The 14,679-nt window shown below is 34.9% G+C and overlaps 1 protein-coding gene and 1 pseudogene across 1 annotated transcript in view; both read right to left on the bottom strand.

Annotated features, from left to right (window-relative positions):
- Dgkb (diacylglycerol kinase beta) overlaps window positions 1–14,679 on the bottom strand; it is a 714,793-nt gene that overhangs the window by 514,832 nt on the left and 185,282 nt on the right. The window contains exons 3-4 of the mRNA XM_032907661.1: window positions 11,582–11,658; window positions 8,323–8,343 (exon numbers count right to left, since the gene is read on the bottom strand). Coding sequence (XP_032763552.1) covers window positions 8,323–8,343; window positions 11,582–11,658 — 98 coding nt within the window. The remainder of the gene's footprint in view (window positions 1–8,322; window positions 8,344–11,581; window positions 11,659–14,679) is intronic.
- Window positions 3,430–8,113, bottom strand: LOC116905559 (annotated as a pseudogene).

The following is a 14,679-nucleotide window of genomic DNA, read 5'->3' as shown; positions in this document are numbered from 1 at the left end:
GTGTGTATGTATATAATTCCCAGTTTTCTGAGAAACCTCCAAATTGATTTCCAAAGTGGTTGTACAGCTTTGCACTCTAAGTAGCAATGGATGATCATCCCTGTTCAATATCTTCCCTGTCATGTGCCGTCACTTGAGTTTTGAGCTTGGCCATTCTGACTTGTGTAACATGGAGTCTCAGGATTGTTTTCATTTGCATTTCCCTAATGACTAAGGATACCACATTTCTTTAGGTGCTTCTCAGCAACTAGAGTGTGCTTGTTGAGAATTCTGTTTAGCTCTGCAACCCATTTTTAAATCTGTATTTTGTTTGTAGGTGTCTACCTTCTTAGTTCTTCATATGTTTTGGATATTAACCCTCAGTCAGATGAAGAATTTGTGAGATGAAGAATTTGTCAGTTGTTGATCTTAGAACCTGAGTTCTGTACCAGTGCATTCAAGGATATTCCCCACTTTCTCTTCTATCAGATTTAGTGCATCTGGTTTTATGTGGAGGTTCTTGATCCACGAGGACTTGAGTTTTGTACAGGGTGATAAATATAGATCTATTTACATCCTTCTACATGCAGACATCCACTTAGAGCTGCACAATTATTGAAGACACTTTCTTTTTCCATTTTATGGTTTTGGCTCCTTTGTCAAAAATGAAGTGTTTACAGGTGAATGCTTTTTTTCAATGTCTACAATTCTATTCCATTGATCAACCTGTCTGTTTCTAAAACAATACAATGTAATTTTATTATTATTAGTCTTGAGTACAATTTGAGATTAGGGATGATGATACCTTCAAAAGTTCTTTTATTGTATAGGATTGTTAGCTACTCTGTTTTTTCCATATAAAGTTGAGAACTGCCTTTTCAAGGTTTGTAAAAAATTGTGTTGGAATTTTGATGGGGATTGCAATGAAATTATAGATTATTTTTGAGAAGATGGATATTTTCACTATGTTAATCCTACCTATCCATTATATAAAAGATTTTTCCATCTTCTGATATTTTCTTCAATTTCTTTCTTGACAGACTTGAAGTTCTTGTCATACAGATCTGTTACTTCCTTGGTTGGAGTTACACCAAAGTATTTTATATTATGAAGGGTATTGTTCCCCTAATTTCTTTCTTTGTCCACTTTTTGTTTGCATAAAAGAGGACTACTGAATTGTTTTCAGTTAATTTTTTACCTAATCACTTTGCTGAAGGTGTTTATCAGGTGTATGAAGTTCTTTGATAAAAATTTTGGGGTCACTAACATATATTATCATATCATCAAAAAATAGTGCTACCTTGACTTATTCCTTTCGAATTTGTATCCTCTGGATCTCCTTTCATTGTCTTATTGCTTGAGTAGAACTTTAAGTTTTATATTGAATAGAGTAGACAGCCTTGTATTGTCTCTAATTTTAGTGAAATTACATTAAATTTTTCTCCATTTAATTTAATGTGGGCTATGAGCTTGCTATATATTGCCTTTATTATGTTTAGGCATGCTTTTTGTATCCCTGAACTTTACAAGACTTTCAGCATGAAGGGGAGTTGGAGTTTGTCAAAGTCTTTTCAAATACATATCATGAAATTGTTATGTTGTTTCTTTCAGTTTGTTTATATGGTGGATTATATTGTTGGACTTTCATATATTGAACCATCCCCTGTATACATGTGATGATTCCTACCTGATCATGATTGATGATATTTGTAGTATATTCTGGGATTTGGTTTGTGAGCATTTTATTGAGTAATTTTCCATCAGTGCTCATAAGGAAAATTGACCTGAAGTTCTCTTTCTTTGTTGACTTTTTGTGTGGCTTATGTAACAAAATGACTGTGGTCTCATGGTCTCATAGAATGAGTTTGGCAATGTTTTTTCTATTTCTATTTTATGGACAAATTTGAGGAGATTGTTCAAATTGTTACCCTTACCTTAATTTAACTTTGCTAAGTGGGATATATCTAGAAATCATCCATTTTATTTAGATTTTCTAATTTTGTGGAGTATAGTCCTTTTAAGTAAGACCTAAATGATTCTTTAGATTTTCTGTTATCTGTTGTTTTGTCTTCCTTTTACTATCTGATTTTGTTAACTTGAATACTGTCTCTAATTAGTTTGACTAAAAGTTTATTTATGTTGATTTTCTCATGAAATTAGCTGTTGATGTCATTGACATTTTTGCATTTTTTATCTGTTTCTAATTGATTTATTTAAGCCACAAGTTTGATTATTTCTTGCTTTTCATTCTTCTTGGCTATGTTTCCTTTCTTTCTTTGTTTGTTTTGTTTTGTTTTCTACAGCTTCCAGGTATACTTTTAAATTGCCAGTATGACTTGTATTTAATTTCTTTATGAAGGCACTTAGTGCTATAAATTTTCCTATTAGCACTGTTTTCATTATATCTCATAATATTGGGTATGTTATGTCTTTGTTTTTCATTGAATTCTAGAATGTCTTTAACTTCTTTATTTTTCCCCTGACCCAGTAATCATTGAGTAGAGAGTTGTCAAGTTTCTATGAATTTATAGGCTTCTGATGTTTTTGTTGCTGTTGAAGTCCAGCTTTAACCCATGTTAGTCTAATAAGATACAAGGAGCTATTTCAATTTTCTTGTATCTGTTGAAGCTTGCTTTGTGACCAACTATAAGGTCAATTTTGGGAAGGTTCCATGAGGTGCTAAGAAGGTATAATCTTTTATACTGGGCTGAAATATTCTGTGGATATCTGTCAAGTTATTTTGATTCATAATGGCTGTTTGTTTCTTATTTTGCCTCTTAGTTTCTGTCTCCATGACCTCTTCTTTGGTAAAAGTGGGGCACTGAAGTCTCCTGCTATCAATGTGTGGAGTTCAATGTGCAGTTTAAGCTTTCTTATTGTTTTGTGTGAATGTGGTTACCCTTGCATTTTTGGCATATATGTTCAGAATTGAGATATCACCTTGATAGATGTCCCTTTGAGAAGTATGTAGTCTTCTTTCCCATCGCTTTTAATTAATTTTGGTTAAAAGTCTATTTATTAGGTATTAGAATAGCTAATCCAGTTTACTTCTGTACGTTTGCTTTAAAAACTTTTTTCCAGCCTTTAACTCTCAGGTAATGTCTGTTTTTGATGCTGAGGTGTGTTTCTTGTATGTAGCAAAATGATTGATCTTTTTCTCCATCTATTCCTTTAGTCTCTGTCTTTTAATTGGAAATTGAGTCCATTAATGTTAAGAATATTAATGATAAATGATTGTCAATTCCTATAATTTTGATGTTTATGGTGGTGGTGGTTGTGGTGGTGGTGGTGGTGATTTGTTTCTGTGTGTGTGTGTGTGTGTGTGTGTGTGTGTGTGTGTGTGTGCGCGCGCGCGCGCATTTCTGTGTGCAGGCTCAAAACATGAACCTAATCCTGGGTTCTGTGGCAGCATTCTCTTTCTATAATGAGAGCACCAGTGATATTCTGCTGTCACTGATTCTGTATGCCTGATGGGTTGTATGGTGGGGTTTTCAGTAACTTTGAGGTTTCTTGTTTAGCCACAAGCCTCTCCAAGCACCTTTCTCTCCTGAGCAAGGGCTCCATTAAGAGTGGCCCATAATCAGCTGTAGGCTGTAAACTGTCCTTGTCTTTTTTGATCTGTGACCCACTCTCATCATCTTCAATCTCTCCCTCCTTCCCACTGAAATTATTGTGGGCCCACTTGGGGTTGGTAATGGATTTTTGTAGCATGAACCTACATGGCCACAGCCATGGCTCATCTGTTTGTCACTACCCTTGCCTTCCTGGTTGTCATGCAAGTAATACTTCTTGCTTTTGGGTGTGTACTCTGGATCCCATTCCTCTCTCTGTTTCTTCTTTGGAAAATCATTGTTGTTGTTGCTGTTGTTGTTATTGTTGTTGTTGGGTGGTTGTTGTTGTTGTTGTTGTTGTTGTTGTTGTTGTTATCAGAAGTTTCCTTGGCCCAAAACTCTTTCTTGCTTGAATTTGAAGGGGTTCCTCAGCTCTGCTGCCTTTGTTTTTCAGACCCACAAATTCATGAAGTCTTTGCTCCCCAGTCTGGATTTATCAAAACCCATGGTGCCCTCCTCTCTCTTCCTTGATTCCTTGGCATATTCCTCTGCTTTGTAGGAGTAAGAAGACTGGAAAGATGAAGCAGAGAGCCTAGACGGCCATTTTACGTTGCAGTGCTTCTGTTTCTTTGATCCTTTCTGCTTTCTTTCTGTTGACCTTTCTTTTGAGTGGCTAGAGTTAGGAAATCCATTGATGCTTCTGATTTACCTCAGCTAAAGATCTCTCTCCTTATGCTTTTTATGACATTGAATTTGAAGGGGAAGGTCAACATGTTCATCTTTATATTTTTGCTCAATCTTGTAGCCAGGTTTCCATGGACCTTTTAATTCCTCATGAGTTAAACCATGTTTTCTCAATGTAGTGGGGGAAATGTCTATCCTCCATATATCTCTGGGTTTTTCTTATTTTTAGCTGTCTTTTGTTCATTTCCTCTTATAGATATTTAATAAAGCATTCATGCAATGTAATTCAAGAGGATCCAAAGTGATGCTCTTTAACATGATAAACAATCGACACTCTGCTGGGTAAACAATTGTGAAGAGTTACAGTGAGACTGAGCTGACTCTATGTAATGAAAAATGTAACTCATATCCTGCTCCTTTTTATTTCTATGGTCCAGATGCTGAGACAGCTTTTCTTCCTGAGCCAATAAGCCATTGCGTCATGCAAGGTCCTCACTGAAAGAGTCCATCTGGCTATTGGCCTGGTTCTCCTAAATAATGGAAAAAGAAGACTTCCATGAGGAAAAGTTTCCTTTGTGTTCCAGCTTGTCATGACTCTCAAAGGTGTTCCTTGATGGAGAAAATGAACTTTTTTCCTGAACCACCTTGCATATAGTCAGTGGGAAATTCTTTTCTGGCACAAAGCCCCTGTGCACACTTTGCTCCTCTTGACTGCTGCATGGTCCTCCTTTCCAGATCTTTATGTAAAAGGTTCCTTATCCAGCTTCTCGGCTTTCCTCTGCTTTTCCTTCTCTGCATGCACCAGTCTCTCCCACTTGTCTAACTTGTCTTCTTTTAGGTTTTGCTTATATAGGCTCTAAGTCTATGATCTGAGACATAAGTCTAGGCTCATCATCAAACTCGGGTTCCTTCCTTTCCTTTCCTTTGTCCTTATCTTGCTCATCCATCTCCTCCTTGTAGAGGTCAGCATATTTTTCTCAAAGTAATCATGGACATTTTATCTTTTAGGATATTGGCTGCTTCAGAAAGGCTTGTCTATGTCTGTCTTGGGACAAATGGATCAGATTTCAGTTTTACATCAACCTCATTGAAGCTCCCTTTCACTTTCAGCCTCTCTCTACCGTTGTTTGTTCCTGCCTCTTGTCCTTACCATTCTCTGTCGTCTGCTCTTCCAAATACCTTATATATCCTGCTCCTCCTAAAGCAACACTCTCCACTTTATGACATTGACCATATGCAGAGGCTGTGATTGGTAGTCTCTTACCCACAGGACTCTTTTTGGATGGACTCAAAGACCCAGAACCATGATCAAACTGAACTTGGTGTGTTCCAGACTGATATGAGTCCATCTGGGATGTATTAGAGAGTGGACGACTAGTTTTGTCATAGGACTAGTTAAACATGTTTCTAAGCACTAAAGTAACAACTGCACTAAATCAGATTACTTCTTTTTCTGGTGCTTTAAATTTTAACATTTTTCAATATAAACTCCTTAAAAAATATTTGCATTTCATAGGTAAACTAAGCCAGGGAGTTTGTCTTTGAAAGTGATACTGAACTGAGAATAGGACCCCGTTGAAGGAATCAGAGAAAGAACTGGAAGAGCTTGAAGGGGCTCGAGACCCCATATGTACAACAATGCCAAGCAACCAGAGCTTCCAGGGACTAAGCCACTACCTAAAGACTATACATGGACTGACCCTGGACTCTGACCTCATAGGTAGCAATGATATCCTAGTAAGAGCACCAGTGTAAGGGGAAGCCCTGGGTCCTGCTAAGACTTAACCCCCAGTGAACTAGACTGTTGGGGGGAGGGTGGCAATGTGGGGAGGGTTGGGAGGGGAACACCCATAAGAAAGGGAGGTGGGGGGATGTTTGCCGAAACCGAAAGGGAATAACACTAAATGTATATAAAAATACTCAAGTTAATAAAAAAAAAAAAGAAAAGAAAGAAAGAAAAAAGTGATACACATGGGCAATTTGAACACAAATCTCTAAAATAACCTCATATTTCTGTCTTATATTTTTCTACGTTTAATAGAAAAGGCTGAGCTTGGTAATACTTATTAATTTATTTTACAGGGATGGTAACTTTGGTTAATTACATGAGGATCAATGTCCTTACTGAAGGCATTTAACATATACTTTAGTTGTCAACATTATGTACTGTAGGTTATATGTTTACAGGATTCTCAAAGAAAGCCATAGAATTTCATGTGTGAGAATATGAAAGGTCTAGATTTTAACAGAAACTACAAAACAGCACCACAGTTGAGTCAAGGAATAGAAACTATAAAAGCATACCTGAGCCTTAAGCCAAACTACTGGTAGAAAATGCGTAGAGACCTCCAGACCTCAGTCAGGAACAATGTTGCTCTTGTCTAAGAGCAACAACATATACATTCACCATATCTTTTAGCCCCCGCCCTCCAGGTGGTACTCTCCAACCTTGTCTGCTTTTTTCTGTTCTACAACTGATCAGGTAGCTACTGATGTATGCTAGCATGCAGAATGGAGGCTGTGTCAGATACCAGAACATAGAAACCTGCTGATTGAAGAAAAAGTGAGAGTGGTAATGCAGGTGGTATGAAAAGATGTGTTTGTTGAGTGAAGATGCTGAGCAATGCTCTTTAGTGGTGATGAGCTGAGCATGCTGGGACAGAAGACAATCACTTATTCCGTGCAACTGCCTGTGAAGTATCATTAAATCTCATGGAACCTGCATTTGAGGAGCTAATGTTTCTACAAAATTGTGGGACAAAGTTAGGAAAGGTTGTGCTCTGCAATGGAGGATGACAACTGTTATTATGGTCAGTGACTATCATCTCAGTAGAACCTCATCTTGGGAGAAATATATATATTCATTTGAATAGGAATGTCTCTGATAGGCTACTATATTTGAATATTGGTCCCTGGTTGGTGGAACTTTTTGGGAGCGAGTGAGAGATGTGGTCTTGTGGAAGGAGTTGTGACACTGAAGGCAAGATTTGAAGTTTTAAAAAAACTTCTTTATTTCCAGCGTCTTTCTCCTTCTGCCTTGTAATTATGAGTTCTCAAGATGTAAGTTTTCAGTTAGTAGTCGAGCACCATTCCTGCCTGTGCATTGCCATGTTCCCCCATCATGATCACAGTGTTTGTCACTGCAGTAGAAATGTAAGTAAGAAAATGTGTGCTTATAGAGAGATCATGTAATATGTGTGCATGACAATGGGTTTGTGCTCATAAAGGAAGGTCAGAGTTGCATGCCAGCTTTCTTTATTGTTCTCCATTCTTTTGAGTCAGGGTTTCTCACTGAAGTTGGAGACCCCTGATTGTTTGGGCTCTCTGGCTAGCAAGCTTCCAGGATCCTTCTCTCTCTGCCTTCCAGAATTGGAATTGTTGTACAAAACTTTCATGCCAGGCTTTTTAGGTGGGTGCTAGGTGCCAAAAACCCTGTTCTTATACTCACACAATAAACATATCTCCATTGAGGCTTCTCTTCAGGACCAAACATATTCTTGAATTGATAAAACCTGGCTATAGTATATCTACTCTATTGAAAATATTTATTTCCAGCACCCAAAAATGTGCGTAGATGCTATACCCTTCACTGAATTTCTAGAAGAGCTGTGTTCACAGAACAGATCTTCATTGACAGAGCAATGGATTGCATACCCTTCCTGAAAGAGTGAAATATCAGCAGCCTTTTAGCTTTGTTTCCTCCACATAGTGAACATAGAATTGTAAACAAAATAAAATTAAAATGTCCTTACTATTTTATTTTTCATTAAGTTTTCTAATAACACACTGTAAACTGGTTATCAATTCACTTAAATAAACTTACCTGAAGCTAGTATGTTTGGTAAAATAAGAAAAGTAAATTCCAGATTCTCTAAGTTAAAAGTCTGTGCATTGGACATTTTTCATCTGGTTATGACATCAAATCTCTATTAGTGATAGTAATTGGGGAATTTTCTGTTGTCCTGTTATACTTTTATGTACTCCGGGTGATCTTGTATGCTATGGGAACCTAGTTAGCCTAGTTAGTATAAGTATAGTTAGTGGTATGGGTGAATAATTCATAGTTCAAATCAGAAGGTAGATTTCAATAGAAAAGAAAATGTCTTACTTGGTTAAGAATATCTTGTTTCTGTGCATGCAAGGAAAGAAAGAATACATGTGTTAATGTAAAAGAATTTGTACCGATATATCTCATTCTGCTGATATTTTCACTAAAATTTAAAGAGGATAGATTGGTTTTAAAATGCACCCTTTGGAGTTGGGTGTCAAAATGCTAATGCAATACAACCGTGTATGCATACACTGGGAAACTGTCCAGAAAGCAAATCATGAGCCCAACCCCAGAAACACTCAAGGAGCATCTAGAGCAGGGAGGAGGCAAGCAACAATCCATGCTTTTAAAAGATCTTTGTGAGTCTGATTTAAACCAAAAATTGAGAATAATTGAGTACACAATTGTTTGCATATACACCAATAGTTTCTATTGGTTTGATTCAAATATAAGGATTAACAGCAACTATGAATACAGCATTCATGAGGGAGTAATAAAAATGTGTATATATAAAAGTATATTAGAATTTATTTATTCCTCTCTTACATTTTTTTCTTTTATTAGTGAAAGATATCAAATAGTCCCAGACTGAAACATTTTGGAGTCAAGTTTAATATCCTAGACAAAAACAAGCAAACAAAAAAGAGAAACATGCAAAAACAAGCTGGCTTTTCTCATATACCAAAGTTTACTATTTTTATGAGATTCATCATTATATCTTGCTGAATATATATTTATTTTAAAACTTTACTTTTGTTAATTTAGGTACATCAGATACTTTAAAATTTTAAATTTTAGAGAACATTTAAAACTATTATTTAGGTTTCCATCACACAATTTTTCTAAAAAGGGCTGTCAAGTCGTTTTTAAATGCAAACTTAAAAATAACTCATCCTGTTCAAATCTATTATCTAATAATTATTTATTATGAAAACAGTTCCAAATAGACCACATTTTCTTTGATAAAAGTTTTCCATACAAGCTTTTATACTGTTTTAACCAACTTCAAGCTAAACAATGCCTTTAATAACTTTATTTGCAAATGTAAGTGAAGCACAAAGAATATGTGCTTCTCTTTCAGTTTGCCAAAACATTTCATGGGAGTAATGACAATTATTTTAAAGTAAAGGAGGACTTATCATTTCTAAAACTAGGTGTGATTAAATTTTCTTAAGTTCTTTTTTACACAAATTCTAACTTGTATATAATTGTGCAAGTAACGTTGTAGCAATCTGATCAGTTAAGATAGGAAAATAGCTTCTTATGTGATTTGTTTATAAGAATTCTTTCACATCATTGGTTTAACTTTTAATTAACCAAATTAGTCTCTAGAAAAAATAACCTTGGTGTGTTTCATTATCTACCTCAGATATTTCTAGTTGTTTTCTAGATACTTTTGTAAAATACAGACTTACAGATATGACTAAAGAGAGTCATAATCACTCATTTTTATCTTAAAGAAAAATATTATTAATAATTAATTTAAATAAGAGTTTCATTCTACTTACTCTTAATTTAGAGTTGCTCTTGGGTCATAATAAAATCTACTTTTTTGTTTTTTAACTAGTATTATCTTACTGTTTTCAATAATTTTTATTATTAATGGAGAATTACACATTACTGAAGAGATGATATTATATTGTATTTATTAATACATCTGTTAATTTCTGTACTATAGTGCCTTATAATCACCAGGAAATAGATAATGTGAGAGAGTCTTGGAGTTCTTTATACAAGGACAGCACAGTACAAGCAATATTACCATATACAAACTCTAAGTGAACTGACAAGCAGCTGCTATGTTTAGAAAGGATAAATATTTTAAGTTTATATGTAAATATGTATATTTTCAGGTATTACTAGGGCAATTTTAGCTTGTTAAAATTTATCTATTGTTGTCTTCTCTTCTTCCTCCAATCTATTCTCTTGGACTCTGAGATTTTCTGTGTTATAATAAACATCCACTAATTTTATCTTTTTTTTTTTTTACTATGTAACATTTATAAACACAAAATAGCTAGGAAGAACATGCCGTGTATCTGATTCTTTCTTGGCATCTAATAGGGGAAATGCCATTATAAAGGCTGATACATTCTCCATCATTGGCAATCGCTAAAGTCACATTGTAAAACACGGGCTACATTTGGAATGTATAGTTATGACTTATAGTGAAGAGAAAAGAAAACATGAAATGAAAGCTGATGTGGTAAGCATGTCTTCCTTCTTCACACTTGGACAGCTGTGGAAAGAGTTTGCATGTCTGAGGATAGCCTGAGTTACAAAGTGAGGTCTTATCTCAGCTAAAACCAAACCAAACCAAAACAAACCAAACCAAAACAAACCAAACCAAAACAAAACAAAAAAACCTATGATAAAGACTGGTGGAGACTATAAAACTACAAAATTTAGACATTGAACTACATATTCTACAGAAGAAATATCTTGAATGATGAGAAGGAATTGTATTATTACAAATATATAAAATCAAAAAACCATATTTAAATCTACAAACAATTCTGGATGACATATGTAGACATATTTTTGGGGAAATCTGTTTGTTTTTATTTTCATATATTGCGATATCAGTTTATGGGGCTACAAACTAACAGCAATTGTGAGCACACATTATATAATATCACTCAGCTGATATTAAATGGAGAATTACTTCACAAATAATTTGTAAATGAACTCTGTAAAATAGTGTATTCAAAAGCAGTTTATGGAGCAGATAAACTCTTTATAAACTAATAAGTACATGATAAGGGGAGAATTTACTTGTCTTTTGGGTGGCTCCATAAGATACAATGGTTATACCCACCCCAAAAGTTTTCTTTAAGAATAATTTCCTGAAAACAGTTAGTCCCTATCCCTTACCCATGTACAGTTTAGATTAAAAGCTACAGAACATAGGGGGATAATTAACTGTATCCTTCTTTTTTATCTAATCCTGTTTCCTAACTTCTAGGAAAAAACCCTCATACAATGTATTTTAATGATATACACTTTCTCAAAAACACACACTCTAGAAGAATTTTCATCAATAAGTGTAGTATAAAATATACTATAATTAGTGGCCCTCTGAAGTATCTATTTGTTATGAATTTTATTATATGAAATGTGCTAATGGTTTATGGTATGTGAGATATATACATGTATATGTATGCATGTATACATATGCATATATATGCAGAAGTATAAGTATATGTGTGTGCATTTATATAAACACACATATACATATTTTTCTAGAATTTTCCATGAAGAAAATTCATCTAGCAGGCACATTATTAAACTGATAAAGAAAAAAAGGAAGCTTTACCCCTTCAGGATTATACTTTGCAAGCACACCATTACCATGGAATTCTTCAAGAACATCCTTTAATTTCTTTGTAGAATCTATAACAAAAGAGAGAAAGAGAGAAAAAAAAACATACAAACCATTTATATAATCTTAATATATTTATGTAGTCCAGCTTAAAAAACAAAGATATATACTAAAAATCATCAAAAACAGAAATCAAAATTTAAAATCAACACATAAAATGTCTTTTGAGGGGGTCAGGAAGCTGAGGAGTAAAGACAGGTTCTTGCACAAGTGAGATAAGCATTCTCCCATTGACGTATATCTCCAGCACATAAAGTCTACTCAGTCATAAAAGATAATGACAAAAATTAATGAAAGTAACATATATATATATATATATATATACATATATACACACATATATACACTCACAGATAATACACACACACACACACATACACACACACACACACATTGGCAAGTACATTCTTCAGGATTCAGGTCACAGTCTGTCTATTATAATACTTAGTGACAAATAAAAGAGATTTTTATGTTTTCTTGCTGTATTTGGATAGTGTAATAATCTAACTGAATTCAATAAATCTAACTTAAAAAGACAAAGAGAGTATCATTACCCCTTGTTAAATTACAGCTGCTGGTCTCGTATCAGTATCACTGTTGTAGATTGAGTGCAACAGTGATTAATTCCCACAGAACTACACTCCCTGTCCATCTTATACTTTTTATCAACAAATTTACATTTGGATTTTCCTGAGTTTGGGTTCATCTAAAAAATGCTGCTTTGAACATTCAAATGGATCAGTTTTTCTGTGACCAAATAAAACCATTAGGATCTTTCATATTGAGTAGTGATAAGTATCACTGTATAAAAATAATCTCAGAAGCTGATAAATATTACATTAAAATTTCAACTAAAACAAGTCTCTCATAAGATTATAACTTCTGATCAAGTCATTTCAAATTTATTATTTCCTTAAGTTGGAGAAATATAATGGAAGAAAATGAAAAACTATATAAATGTTCAACTTGTTTATACAATATTGAGTCCAAGACAGCCAGAGCTATATAGTAAGATCCTGTCTCTGAACAAATAAATGAATATATAAATATAATAGTATAGGAAGGAAGGAAGGAAGGAAGGAAGGAAGGAAGGAAGGAAGGAAGGAAGGAAGGAAGTAGCAGAATGAGTGCCTCCCTGTCCCATAAAAAAGTCTCATGCACAAATACTTAAGTCAGGCCGTGGTGCCACATGCCTTTAATCTTAGTACATGGAGGGCAGAGGCAGGCAAATCTCTGAGTTCAAGGACAGCCTGTTCTGCAGAGTTCCAGGAAATCCAGGGCTACAAAGAGAAACTCTCAAAACATGAAAATTTGGAAATACTAAATTTGAAACATGAGAAATTGAACTTTTCAGTTTTTTCATGGAAAAGAAGTGAGCAAATTTTTCCTAGCACTTGAACATAATTCTTCCAAATTTTCCTGAGGCTTAGTGATCATGAACAACAACTATACATTTTTACTCAAAAATACAGAAGACTGATACTTCAATGAAGCTTCAACACATTCTTAGTTGCCATGAGTGCATATATTTTTAAACCCTGATTTCACCTGAAATGTATGTTTTTTCCTTTGTGTGGCACTTCATGCTAGCTTGTGTCTGAAGATGGCATTTAGAGTGTACAGTGCATCACTTTCACAATTTGCACACTTCACAGTATGTGCTGCAGCTGTCACATCCTCTCACGTCAGAAATTTCCCCCACCAGAAACAGGAAGAGTGAAAATTTGAAGTCTTCTTTCATCATTTTCTTTCTCAAGCCCCCTCACAGATAGCCAGCTTCCTCCGCCTATGGATGTGCCTGTGACTGCGCATGATGTTTTGGGAAATGGCGTCACATCATGCACGCTTTGTGTCTGTTTCAATTCTTTTAGCAAAGTCTCTTCAAGTTCTATTCATGTGGAGAACTTTTCATTCCTTGCTATCCCTGACTCCTTTGCATATTGACTTTTTATCATCAAATGTACATTTGGCTTGTTTTTCTGTTTCTGACAATATGAAAAATATTGCAACACAGAAACATGTAAGTTTTGGGGATAGTAGGATGGCTAAGTCATGTGATCACTGCATGCCTGACAATTTGAGGAACTGACACAAGGATTTTCAAATATCATTACCATTTTTTACCACACAGGAATAAGTAAATGGCACAATTTCTTAACATCTGTTCAGGTTCAACATTGATTTTCTAATACCTTTATTAGAATCATCTCTGCTTGGACAATACTTTTTCTTTGTGCTAATAAGTAGTGAGCATAATGTCATGTGATTACTGTTCTTTTTCACCCGAATGTATGTTTGCACATCTTGGCCTGCTTGTGTGCAGAAAGATGCACAAACGGGCAGGGGCATGTTCCATTCCTCAGGGGCCATTCACATTGTTTTGTGACACAAGTTCATTCTTTTGGCCCGAAGTTTGATAAGCATGCTAGTATGTGTTTATGACCAGAGATCCTCCTGTCTTTACTTCCCTACTACACACACTGCAGTCTTCCAATAACCATCACTGAACCTTTTGTTGTTCATTACTTGATCTTAGTACAAAGGCTTGGGCTTGAACTCAGATGTGCAAGGTACGTTCTCTACCAACTGAAGCCATCTCCGGAGATTTGATTATTTACATATTCATGAGAAAATATCCCGATTCTAGTGTTTCAAACCGTATAACTGGATTAATTATATTTTTATGTTAAAATTCTCTGGGGTATGTGTTTATTTGTTTGAAGTCTTCACATCTTTCAAAGTTTTGTTTGTTTGTTTGTTTTTGTTTTTTGGCAAGCATTTTGCCAGCATTTTATGCCTGTGATCAGAGTTGATTTGCTGTTCTTGCAGGCACTGACATATAAATTATAGGAAAATTATTTGTTTTCCTTTTATCCACAACGTTTGGTTTAAATTTAATAGACACAAAAACGAGAGTACAGAGTGGTTCATATTGGAGCGGGGTTTGCCTAGTATCTATGAGCTTAACTTTCAGACCTTAGAACCTTCTTAAAAACAAAGAAAGGGTTAATTTCTGTGACCTTGGTCCTAAC

Source organism: Rattus rattus, chromosome 7 (genome assembly GCF_011064425.1).
Source record: "Rattus rattus isolate New Zealand chromosome 7, Rrattus_CSIRO_v1, whole genome shotgun sequence".
Lineage (NCBI taxonomy): Eukaryota > Metazoa > Chordata > Mammalia > Rodentia > Muridae > Rattus > Rattus rattus.
Note: the sequence above shows the minus strand (reverse complement) of the source record. Positions and strands in the feature narration are given on the sequence as shown.